General features: G+C 38.3%; 1 protein-coding gene across 1 annotated transcript in view; it reads left to right on the top strand.

Moving 5' to 3' along the window:
- Positions 1-150: 150 nt before the first annotated feature.
- EYA1 (EYA transcriptional coactivator and phosphatase 1) overlaps positions 151-13,439 on the top strand; it is a 174,749-nt gene continuing 161,460 nt past the window's right edge. The window contains exons 1-2 of the mRNA XM_061122834.1: positions 151-194; positions 1,754-1,872. Of these exons, the coding sequence (XP_060978817.1) occupies positions 1,758-1,872 (115 nt within the window). The 5' untranslated portion in view covers positions 151-194; positions 1,754-1,757. The remainder of the gene's footprint in view (positions 195-1,753; positions 1,873-13,439) is intronic.

Genomic DNA, 13,439 nt, shown 5'->3' with positions numbered 1-13,439 from the left:
ATGCCTTTCACCGCTGCAGAATCCTCCTTTTTCTCTTTTGGTTAAAAGAGAGCATTGTCGTCCTGAGCCATGTGCTCTGTGTAATTAAGAGCTGACACTGAAGCAGAGTAACAACAGCTTCTAATTTTTTACCCCTGATCACAGGTGCAAACATCTCAAACCAGTTCAGATGTTGCTGTTTCCTCAAGTTGCAGGTAAGGATACTGTTGATATTTGACATTTGGGGAGATTACCTCTCTATGACCCCCCTATCTATTTTTGTCTAGTATTTCTTAATTATTTCTATTAATAGCCTTGGTTGGAAATTACTTAACAATGTGTGTGTGTGTGTGTTTGTAAAAGAAAAAAAATGTTAAATATGTAGAAAGGGAAGAGGAGCCTGGATTTGAAAATGATTAGGGGCTGTACTTTCTGGGGTTAGGAAAACTCTGAATGTGTATTGAGAATTAGGGGAGAAAAATTGGATTTTAAGCCATTTCTCATTTGAATCCCAAAGACTTGGGGAAGTCAAAACTCACTTTAGAAGTAAAACATGTTCTTCGTTATAAAAACTGACATTTGCAGTCTAAGTGCAACCTCCAAATTGACTAGCTTTTATTGACCCGGTGGGGGTGAGGAACAGACAGTCTTAGCTTCATACATGTAATATTAACCCCCCCCCCTTTTTTTTTTTTTAAGAAAAACATAAAGTTTAACATAAAGTGAATAGGCCTTAGACTTCCAAACACTTGGCTGGCAGAGAACAGAACGGTATCTAGATGTGTTTTTAGTCACTTTAAAGAAATGGTCTCCTCTCTTCACTGAGAAAAGGTGAAATAGAAATGGATGGTTCTGCAATTGTGAGCATGAATAGGGGCTTCTGTCCCCAGTAGAGTAACTGCTGAACCAAAGAACTTTCCGGGAAGATTTCGCTGTTTTGTGTTGTAAAAATGCCCAGTTTGAGCAGGGCAGTGGCATTGTTCTGATTTCCCCAAGTAGGTGACAGCTGAGGTGTCCTGGGTGCTCCTGTTTCTGGGCGCTCACTGTATGCCGGCCTGATCCCTCCTCACTTGGGCTGGCTGTATGTAATCCAAAGAGCAAACAAGTGAGCGGACATCAGAATGTTTTAATGCTGCATTTGTTTCAAGGGAAACAGAGGAACAATTAAGCAGTTTGCCAGAGTAAACACATGCATCAGGGCTATCTCATTCCCTGTCATTGGACTATAGGCTTCAAGTGTTTTATTTGGTTTGGAGACCCATTAAATTACAATTGGGCGGTAAATTATAAGGGAGTTCCTAGTGCTAATTTATTAGATGAAAGAGATTCCATAGAAAAGTGATTTTTTTTTTTTTTTCAATTTTACACTTTCGTGTTTTAGAAAAATAACACCTTAGGGTTTTTTTTTTCCCCCCATCTAAAAAGAAAAGCAGGACGGTCTGTTTTCTTTGATAATAAAAACAGATGGAATCATCTCATTAGATCTTGGCACTTGATGAGCTATTGAAGGAGAGAGAATTTTTTTTAAAAAACCAAAAAACTCCATATGATGTTTGGCTGGATAGGTAAGGTCAGTGACATCTTTTAATAGTCCACATTTTGAAAGGATGGCTGAAGTGAAAATATAAGAGGGAACTATTTGGAGTTGAAGAAAATAGATACAATGGGACTTTTGTGCGAATGTGTTTCAAAGGAGGTGTCAAGTCGTTAGCGCATTAAATAGTGGGGTTATGAATTTGGTACATCTGTCAAACGGAAGGCTTCTTGTCTTTAGGTCTATGGAAATGCAGGATCTAACCAGCCCGCATAGCCGTCTGAGTGGTAGTAGTGAATCCCCCAAACTCGATAACTCTCATATAAATAGTAATTCCATGACTCCCAATGGCACCGAAGGTGAGTGGCTGCCTTCTCACTGTTTACTTTGCACCTTGCTTCTTCATCCCTGTGCCCGGTGTTTCTAGGTGGTTATGATTGCCGTTGTCAAATCCGTGAAACTATTATTCTACCATTCATAGACTGGTGTTATTTCACAGAGATGCATATGTATATGCACAGTATACATGTGTATGTGTGCATGACATATTTACGCTTTGAGTGTATTTTTCCTTTCTGATTGTTCTTCACAGCACAGGAGCAATTGTAATTATTTTGCTCTGTGAGCCATGAACATTTGAAATTATTTCCTTTACTTTCCCTTTTTACTAAATATAACCAAATTTGCTTCAGTGCAGCATTGGCCTGGAGTGTTGCTAAATATCAATAAATAATTTGTGTGCCTAATATTCGTGTGACTTTCACCATTAAAATATAAAGAAGTAAAAGATACTGTTTACAAATATACAACCTCATTTGGAAGATAACATGAAATTCATTTACTTTGTAAAGATTAAGTATATATTTCAAACATAGTACTATTCAATGATTTCTGTATAATACGTATGAGTATTTATGTAAATTTTATGTAAGTAGAAATAGCTACTTCAATGCATGTATACCTAAGCCTAAACATATAGGTAAAGCTATTTGTGTGTATCATTAGCTGGTGTGCATGTTTATTTAAGTACTATGTATATTTTTAAAGCTTCATAGAAGGGTATGTTTTGTATTTATTTTTATTTTATTCTATTGAAAAATTTCTTCTTTGAAGATGCTATTTTTGCTTATTTATCCCTTATCAAGCCTTAGGACCTTAGAGCATAAGTTTCATTAGAAGTCCGATAGATTATCAATCTTAGAATTCCATGCGTAAACCAAACCCTAACCATCATTTCTCAATCACCATGATGATCTTTAATCATAGTTCTTAAAAACAAACTAAAAACCCCATGTCATAAAATTGTTTGTTTGGTGCAGTATTCCAGTATGTGTGAGGAAAGCCTTTTAAAACCGATAATGATATGAAATTTCTGGTAAGAGATACAATAATAAAATCAGTTGTTTCTGATAGGAGTTAACTGGTAACTTTCATAGCGACAGTGATTGTTTTTACATGTAAGTAGTCTGTATTTTCCTTTTTGAGTAAATACCTTCACGTTATGGAAAATGGTCTCTGTTAAAAGGAGAAACTTTGCTGACCCAGCCAAAAAGAAAAAAACCTCTGAAAAAGGTTCATTTGTATGTGAAACTCTTCTCTGTCCATATCAATAGGCAATCAAAAAGAAATCTCACTTACATATAGGAAAGTCATTCTAGTGTTTTAAGTAGATTTTATAGATCAAATAAGATAAAAAGCCAGCAGTCCTTCCTTTCTCTCCTATGGAATTTGGCTTCACGTGTGGGCATGGCAGCTTTGCAGAATGGACTGGACTTGGGGTGTGCACAGACCACTGCAGGGCCCTGGCTGGCCTGCCCTAGACCAGTGTCGGCGGGCAGGGCGACCGCTGAGGGCAGCATCAGGGCAGCATCAGGGGACCAGAGATGGAGACCTTTTCCAGTCATTCTCATCACTGTGAAGTCCAAATAAGACAATCATTTAAAGTAACTTAAAGAACAAAGCTTTAAGTATGTTAAATTGTTTTGCTTAAGGGAATAGAGCAATACATATTGGTAGGAATAACTGTGAAATGATGAGAGTTAATTTTCTCATATGTGAAGAAATAGGGGTAAAATGTTTTCATTTTGTCATCATTTCACTGGCAAATCTTCTACAAAAGAATCAGACAATATTAAAACAGGGTATGTGTTGGAAACTGCCTCTTGGATGGCTTCGTGTGAATGATGTGTGGTTAGTTTTTTAAGGGCATGTGAAATGATCATATTTCTGAATATTTACGTTTAATAGCTTGATATCATGTTCATATTCAGGAATATGTACTTCATCAAAGTTTTACATAGCTATAATAAATCAAAAATGAGAAAATATTTTAGATAGCTGTGTAACCTGCCAAACCATCAGCCTGAGAGATACTTAGAAATTATTTCTTATCCTGAAAGAAACTCTTAATTTATCTTAGGCCTAAAAAATATTTCAGACAAGTACCCAGTTACTCATCTGACTCTGTTTTAGGGCATTCTTTTCTCGTTGCTGTTTTTATCATACCTGTTTATTTACCTCTTTTGTTTTCAGGTATTCTTCACTGGGGTACTTTGCCAGGGTTATGGTAGTTAGAAAGTGAGGTGAGAGGTATCAGTATAAATTATCCAGAGAATACATGAAGTTTTAGTCCATTGACTGGGGTATTCAGTTTTAGTGCACAGTTTGAAAATGTGGACCCAAACTTTCCCCATCATCTTTGTGACAGGCCTCTTCGGATACAAACAGCATCAGAAAGTTCTGGGCTATTATTAAGTTTGTGAATCACTTTATCATGCCACTTACATATTCCATAAGGCATGTGTGTCTTTCCCTTCAGTCACCACTAGAGGAGTTAAGCTTAAAATCAGTGAATACAGTGTCTGCAAGCTTTCCTGGAATAGAATCTTTATAGATTTTCCTATCCCTTTTTTGAAATCTTATTTATTTCGAAACTAGCAATATTCACCAATGAATTAGTGGAATGAAAAAAAAAAAAACACCCACAAGAAATTCCTTAACTTTTCAAAGAGTGTTTAAAATATCAATCACCTCCCCTAAGTCCATAATAGGTATTTCAGGCTCTCTATGCCACAGTGGATATTTAAAGTGATTTTATGGCAGTCCAGTTGCAATGCATCTCCTTAGTTAGGTTGACAAAACTTCCATTGAGTTTACATAGTTGTTGACCTTAACTCCACTTAGATAGGTTGTCTTCTTTCTCCAGGGCCTTTCTTTCTTTCTTTTTTTTTTTTTTTAAATTTCCTGCAACCACTTGTTCCTATTATGAGGCTAAGAAAACATGAAAATCTCCTGTCTCAAAAACCATAACTTCATCTGAAGAACAAATAAGAAGGGAATGGAGTGGCAAGGCAGAGAATATTAAGTTTCTTCTTAAGTCTGCTGCCAAATTATCATAAGACTCAGTGTTTGTAGGTTCTGTCCTCACAGGCTAGTGCCTATTTTCATGGTTCATCTAAGGGATAAAGACACTGAGCTACAGCCTCAAACATTGTGCTTTTTTACTTCCTACTTGAAATGTTCTTTAGTGAGATTTCTTGCTTGAATATTTCAGGTTTCAAAAGTTTCAAGCCTGCATGTTTGTATATTCCAACCTCTCTGTGAATCGTTATTGTTTTAGTGAACTGTGGGTTTCACCCAGTTTATAAGTCTTTGAAATAGAAAGCATAAAGAGGCAAAAATATAAAATAGCATAAGTGGATGCTTGACTTGCATTCAGAAAAGCACTGTTAGGAGTAATTTGTTTCCAAAGGAATTAGTCAATATTTTAGATTACTGTTGTACAATTAAATCTTGACTTAGACTGATGGAATGGTTATGGTGGCATTTCTTTAACTGATTTTTTTTTTTTTCCTAGTCTTTTGGTCTTCCGGGACAGAAGGGAAAAGATATTTGTTATTAGATTATTAAAGAATAATTTTTAAGGCATGGGCTCTTGGGCGATGATGCTTCCATCAGTTAAATATGAGCATCTAATCTGAGAGGATTTCCAGCATATATGTTCAGGTCTCTCTCTGGTAGAGGCTGCATGTTGATGTTTGTGTTGTGTAAATGTGAAAAGTAGTTGGGAAATGTTTCTTGAGAAGGACTTGGGGATCTAGCAGTAAAGGGATTTTTATTTACATACCTAATTAAGGCCTTGTTTGCAAAGCACTGATTCTTCCATCTTTGTTTTTTCTGGTTGTCTTAAGACCATGGGAGCCTAAGATTGGTCAGTTCGTATATTGCTAGTGTGAGTGTTTATTTTTGGTTGTCTGGGGGTGAGGAGTGGGGAAGGGCAAAAAGGAGGTGTGAGCCGGCGGAACTAAAAGCTCTCAATCTGAGTTTTCTGGATTGTAAATTTAGATACAAACTCAAGAAGAGGCTAAACTTGTCTTAAAGCAGAGGAATTTGCCTTGAAGTGACATAAAACCAGATGCAATTGGAATCTTTACTGCAAATAGGGTTTCAGGAATTCTGATGGTAATTTGAATAGTAATTTTGAATTGGTATATCAGATTTCCAAGATGATAAGAGATGCAATCTCAAATTAGGTGACTAAATTTTCTGCATTTTAAGATTGATTTAATTGTGTATTGCATATTTTAGGATGATAGGTTAATTCAGTTTTACAGATTTCTATTATCGGGAGTTTAAAGTTTACTTATCACTCCTACAAAGCTTAGAATGCAAATTATCTTGAATTTGTTTTCCTCACTATAATTTTAATTTTGTAAAGTACAGTTATATCCTACCAGAGTATTTTAAGAAATCTTATTTATGAAAAATATGGAAACTAGAGTGAATGTGTATAAAATTATGGTTTGAGGCTACATTTTAAAAACTATATTTGTATATTTGTGGTCAAATATTCTGTTGTCAATAGAAAAATGGTAATATAATTTTATTATTGTTTACATTCTGTGCATGATTTAGTTTCTAGAAGATGAAGGGACACTGTAAGTAAAGGAGCTTCTAAGTGACATTTTTAGAGTTTGTAGTAAAAAAATTGGCCTCTTTTAAATTGTTCTTTAGCAAAAGCCATGAAAGGATGAAAAAAATAACTTAAGATTTAATATTTGCATACATAGTAATGGGAATAATTTTCACATACCTATTGATACTTAATAAAAATAATGGGTAATTTTTATAAATAACTTATCAGTCACTAAGCTGACCATTCTCTGATTCATTTCATTAATCTTCAGAGGATCCTTTGATCACCAACATAGTGGGTAGGACCCTGGGTTTGAATCCCAGCTCCATTTGCTGGCTGTGTGAGCTCAGGTGTGTTTGCTTCTGTGTGTTTCAGTCTCATCTGTATAATGGGGATAATAGCAGGACTTACTTGCTGTGAGCATGATAAGTAAAACTTGTAACACACTAGTGACTTACTAAGTGCTCTTCGAATTTCTAGACCACATGTAAATTATAACCCCTTCTAGAAGACATGGGCTTGATCCCTGGGTCAGGAAGATCCCCTGGAGCAGCAAATGGCAACATACTTCAGTATTCTTGCCTGGGAAATCCCATGGACAGAGAAGCCTGGAGGGTATAGTCCATGGGGTTGCAAAAGAGTTGGATACAAATTTAAGCAACTAAACAGGGTACCATTACTGTCTCATGTGTTGAGTTCGCCAGAACGTATGTTTGGTTAGTGAGTACTTGTTGTTCAATAAAGTAATTGGTGAAAATGACAGATGTCTTTCATTTTTTACTTAAAGTCGAGTGAGCTTTTTGGCCAACCCAGTGTAAGAAAACTGAGTCTTGGAAAGTTAGATGCCAAATTGAAAGACACATGGTTTGTAATTGGTACCACTGGTATTTGAATCAAGTTCTGTTTGAGTCTAGACTCTAGGTTTTCAAATCAGTATATCACTTATGGGAGAGAATATGTTATTCCCACCATCTGCCAGTTGTTGTTCAGTTGCTAAGTTGTGTCTGACTCTTTGCAACCCCAGAGACTGCAGCACATCAGGCTTCCCTGTCCTTCGCTATCTCCTGGCATTTGCTCAAGCTCATGTCCATCGAGTTGGTAATGCTATCCATCCATCTCACCCTCTGTTACCCGCTTTTCCTCCTGCCTTCAATCTTTCCCAGCATCAGGGTCTTGTTCAGTGAGTCAGCTCTTTGCCTCAGGTAGCCAAAGTATTGGAGTTTCAGCTTCAGCATCAGTCCTTCCAATGAATATTCAGGATTGATTTTCTTTAGGATGGACTGCTTTGGTCTTGCAGTCCAAGGGACTCTCAAGAGTCTTCTTCAGCACCACGATTCCCACCATCTGCCAATACCTTGTCTAATACCTTCATACCAAACATCGGTACTCCCACTGTCTTCATGACTGGAGACATTCTCTAGCAAACAGCAGGACCAATGGCAAAGAGTTTGATGACAAAAGGACTTCATTTTAAGGACAAGTCCCCAGGGTAGTCCTTCTCTGGTTTTTAAGTTCTTTTGTGCATGAGTGTGTGAGACTTCTTCCTTCTGTTGGGCGCATATAGCATATTGCATCAATAGGTTCACTTCTAGAGGATTGTCTCCTACTAGTTTTCAAAGCTTTAGACTTAATTATAATTCCACCAGCCGTCTGTCTCTGTTAAGCCTCTCTGGGATCAAACAGAGATGGGAAGTCATCTCTGCTTTTCATTATCATAGTCATTATATGCACATTTGGATTGAAACAGTATTACTGTGAAATTTAAAAAGTGGTTGCAGTTTTACTACTGCTCAGAAGTCTTTTGTGCCTCGGAAGCTCAGAAGTCTTGTGCCTCAGAAGATATTTGGACCTGGAGAAGGAAATGGCAGCCCACTCCAGTATTCGTGCCTGGAGAATCACATGGACAGAGGAGCCTAGCGGGCTGCAGTCCATGAGATCACGAAGAGTCGGACATGACTGAAGTGACTTAGCAGCAGCAGATGATACACTGGTCATACGTCTCTTGACTTTGAGAACCAGCTTGTAGTAACCAAGCAAAACTCAAAGAAGCAGCTTAAATGGCATTTGTTGGGGGCTCCATAGGAAGGGCAGTGACCAACGCCAGGAGCTGGGATGTGCACGGCACGTTCTAAGAACAGGAGAGAGGATGACAGGGAGTAGAGGAGGTCAAGTGGGAAGAACAAAGGGAGGTGTCATGTGTGGGGCTTAAAGGTTAGCAAACGTACCCTAGCTGATTGTATATCACTAACTGTATCTTTAATATACGGGGACTCCAATACTGCCTGGAAAAGGCTCAGAGTTTCTAGGAGGCCAAGCTTCTTGATAAACTAATGACCTGAATATAGACAGTTTTCATCTATTCCCAATACCTAATAGTTCTGGCTCACCTCTTCCCTGGCTGGGCTAAAACTTTCATAGGAACAGAAAGATGTATCTCCTTAAGGACATCCCGTCTCTGGGAGAAACTTATGGTTTCCGCCAGAGAGATACGCAAATCTTCAGTGAGTGCCAGTTATTTAGGCTAATTCTTATCCCTTTGATCATGGATTCTCTGCTTTAAGTAATTGCTAATTTCTGAGGGTGCCTGAAGATGTGGGGTGAGCAGGATATAGATAAAAGAGGTGTGGTTTTGTGTATGTGTATGCTTATTCTCGGGCTTCCCAGGTAGAGCTAGTGGTAGGAGACATAAGAGACACAGGTTCTATCCCTGGGTTGGGAAGATCTCCTGGAGGAGGGCATGGCAACCCACTCCAGTATTCTTGCCTAGAGAATCCCGTGGACAAAGAAATCTGATGGGCTACCGTCCATAGGGTTGCAAAGAGTTGGATACGACTGAAGTGACTTAGAACACACATACACACACATGGTTATTCTCATCTTGCTTACTTAGGGTAAGGTCTAAGAGTAATTTATTCTCCTCCTTTTGCCTCCGAACATATAATAGAAAATTATGCACATAATTGCAGATTTTCTATTTTTCCATTTTCACTTTGGGTAGGAAAAAGTCATCTATTACATAGCTATCCTCAAAGACTGCTAAATATTGCCTTTATTAAAAGAGGGCATAAATTTTGAGAAGCAAATCAAGGATTTATGTTAAGTTTCAGAACCCCCAAGTAGTTTATAACTAAACTCTTACTATGATTGTGTATTTGGTTGGCCAAAAAGTGTGTTTGAAACATTTGACTAACCTAATACAAAATAGTTTGCTGGTTTTGCAGATTTTTCAGTTCTATTTCATGCTTCTGGTATCCTGTTACACTGAGAAAAGGTGGGCAGACTCTACCATACACATTTCAAGGAGATATTTAAAGTATTCCCTATGATACAAATCAGAGATTTTTTTCTTTCATAAAATTAAATCAAAATCTAAAATACTTCCCTATCTTTTCACTGTGTCTGTTACTGTAAGGGGACTTTTGTGTGGGAAGAATACTATTTTAGCAAAATAAGGGCTATGAGCCAAACAGATTGAGTTCTTACTAGCTATCTGAACACATCTTTTATTCCTTCCACCTACCTTATTTGTTTTACCCTCAAAAAGATTAGGAGAACTTCTTTGTACCTCATTTCAAAGAGTTAGTGATTTGTCTATACAGCATAGTATCTGTGTTGGAAAAGAGATTCAACAGCATGTCAGGCTGATTTTAAAGCCTACATCCTTTATACTAAAAAAAAACCAGACTCCCCAGTAGCCTAAAAGCTTAGTGCTTACTGAAATACTTAATCTGCCTCAAGATTTTTTGTTACCTTATCTAAGATTATTACCCAATGAAGGAGCTACAGCTTCCATTTATTATATGTATTTCACCTATTAGAGGCTCATGAGTCCTCAAAGGCAGGGATAGACCTGTTTACCACTGCGTTCTCTGCGGCTGGCAGAAAGCTTGGTAGTGAATAAACAGTCAGCATGTATTTGTTATTGCATACTAATCAAGTGAATGATTATAATCATTTGTTGTTCAGTTGCTAAATCGTGTCTGACTCTGTGTGACCCCATGAAACTGTAGCACCCCAGGCTTCCCTGTCCTTCGCCATCTCCCAGAGTTTGCACAAATTAATTTACATTGGGTCGGTGATGCCATCCAATCATCATGGTCCAACTCTCACATATATACATGACTACTGGAGAAACCATAGTACAGACCTTTGTCAACAGTGTCTCTGCTTTTTAATACTCTGTCTAGGTTTGTCAAAGCTTTTCTTCCAAGGAGCAAGCGTCTTTTTTAATTTCATGGCTGTAGTCACCGTCTGCAGTGTTTTTGGAGCCCAAGAAAATAAACTCTATCACTGTTTCCATTGTTTCCCCATCTGTTTGCCATGAAGTGATGGGCCTGGATGCCTTGATCTTAGTTTTTTGAATGTTGAATTTTAAGCCAGCTTTTTCACTCTCCTCTTTTACTCTCATCAAGAGGCTCTTTAGTAGACTCACTAATTTTATTTACAAAGCATTAACAGGCTCAATAATTAACTCAAGCCCAATTTTCAGATTTTGAAAGTGATCATTGCACAGACCAGTTCCTACAGTAGCCATAGGCTGTTCATCCAGAGAACATCCTCAGTCAACATTGCTGCTGAGTTTGAATTTGCGCCATCGTAACTGACTTGAGCCGCTTGGACTACAAGGAGATCAAACCAGTCAATGCTAAAGGAAATCAGTCCTGAATGTTCATGGGAAGGACTGCTGCTGAAGTTTAAACTCCAATACTTCACTGCCACCTGATGCGAAGAGTTGACTCTTTGGAGAAGACCCCAGTGCTGGGAAAGATTGAGGGCAGGAGAAGGAAGGGGACGACAGAGGATGAGATGGTTGGATGGCATCACTGACTTGATGGACATGAGTTTGAGCAAGCTCCGGGAGTTGGTGATGGACAGGGAAGCCTGGTGTGCTGCAATCCATGAGGTCTCAAAGAATCATACATGACTGAGTGACTGAACTCAACTGACTTGCATTTGATATGTACTAATTAACTGTTCCAAAAATGGAAACTTCAACTTGGACTTAGTAGTATTTATCAGTGATGAATCAACTTTCACATAGTCTAAGAAACAGCTGAATGATAAAAAGATCAAGCAGTTTGTACACTTAGGTTTAATATCTTTACATACATGGCAAGGAGTTATGGCTAGAGGTCATTTTTAAGGTGAAAAAATTAGAGGGGCAAAGATATATACATACTGCAGTGAAAAGAATATGCATATTATATAAGAATATAGATCATACTGTATATCCACCATTTCCTTGTTAATTCAAGAAATAGTTATTAACTGATTATGTCTAGAAATTTACCACATAGCATTCTAGCAAGGAGCAGTTCATAGTCTCCTGCGATTTGTAGTTCTGTAGTCAGATGACCAACATACTTGATGATCAGGACGGTATTCTCCAGAGGATAAGGGATACCCAGCCATGACTGTGGTGACTGAGGATAGTGTCTGTACACTGGTAATGCTTAAACTGAATCTTGAAGGAGAGGTAGAAAAACACTGGATGCTATGCCAGGAAGGAGCAAAGCCATCCCTAATCCTGGGGACTGTGTGTGGCAGGGGAAGTGAGACATATGGGTAGAGTGCACAGGGATGGGACTAAGACAGTCACCCAAGCAGATGATGAACAACCTACAACCTTATGTACCAAGTTCAGGAGTTTGGATTCAAGCCTGAGAGAGTTGGATGACCCGAAGGCTTGTGAACAGGAGAGTAATGTGACTGAGTCTGTGTCTGAGAAATACACTTAGGTAGTGTTTTGAAACTTTGATTCAACAGATGATTTGTTGTTGTTCAGTTTCTCAGTCATGTGTGATTCTCTGCAACCCCATGGACTGCAGCACACTAGGCTTCTCTGTCCTTCACTGTCTCTTGGGGTTCGCTCAAATTCATTTCCATTGAGTCAGTGATGCCATCCAATCATCTCATCCTCTGTCATCCCCTTCTCCTATCTTCAGTCATTCTCTGCATCAGGGTCTTCTCCAGTGGGTGATAGATAGGGAGAAAAGACTGCAGGTAAGAAGTTATGAGGGCATTTTTATCTGAAATCATGTACTTATTTATATAGTACAATTTCAGCACAAATTTCTGATACTTTCCCTAAGGAAAGCAGAGAATGGATAATATAAAATATATATATATATATATATATATATATATATATATATATATGTAGCAAAGCAGTATTGCATGATAGTATGAGGATGGATTTTGCAATCAGACTAACCTGGGCTTAAAATCTCAGCATTATAACTCTGTAACTGACATACAGGTTTTGAGAGAGAGAGCAGAGGACGGGGGGAAGCCTCTGAAATGAGGATACCAGCCCTGCCACTTGCTGGAGAGTGCGATGCTGAATAATTACTGAACTGTTTGTATCTCAGCTTCCTGGTCTGTAAAATGAAAGTTTCTACCTCTTGGGATGTGAGGATAGTTAAATGAGTTGGTAAAGCACTTAGAACACACTGACTCCTAGGAAACATTTAATATCTGTTGGCTGTTTTGTTATTATCATGTAAGATCTCTCATCCCAGAGAAGTCCGAGTTGTCTCCTAGTTTTGGGCTTCCCAGGTGGCACTAGTGGTCAAGAACTCACCTGGCAATGCAGGAGACATAAGAGATGAGGGTTCCATCCCTGGGTTGGGAAGATCCCCTGGAGAAGGAAATGGCAACCCACTCTAGTATTCTTGCCTGGAGAGCTCCATAGACAGAGGAGCCTGGTGGGCTACAGTCCATGGGGTCATATGAAGTTGGACATGACTGAGCGACTAACACTAAGTCTCTGAGCCTCTGCCTTCCCCACTGTAAAATGGGGGTTGCACCTTTATCACTGGGTCTGTTTCACCTAGTGGAGGCTTGAGGTTTTGTTTTTTTTTAATTTTTTTATTGTTGTAAAAGTCACATAAAATATACTATTTTAACCATATTTAACTGTACAGTTCATTGACACTGAGTACATTCACATTGTTGGGCACTCTCACCATCATCCATCTACCAAATTTTTCACCTTCCTAAACTGAAACT

Source organism: Dama dama, chromosome 21 (assembly GCF_033118175.1).
Source record: "Dama dama isolate Ldn47 chromosome 21, ASM3311817v1, whole genome shotgun sequence".
Lineage (NCBI taxonomy): Eukaryota > Metazoa > Chordata > Mammalia > Artiodactyla > Cervidae > Dama > Dama dama.
Note: the sequence above shows the minus strand (reverse complement) of the source record. Positions and strands in the feature narration are given on the sequence as shown.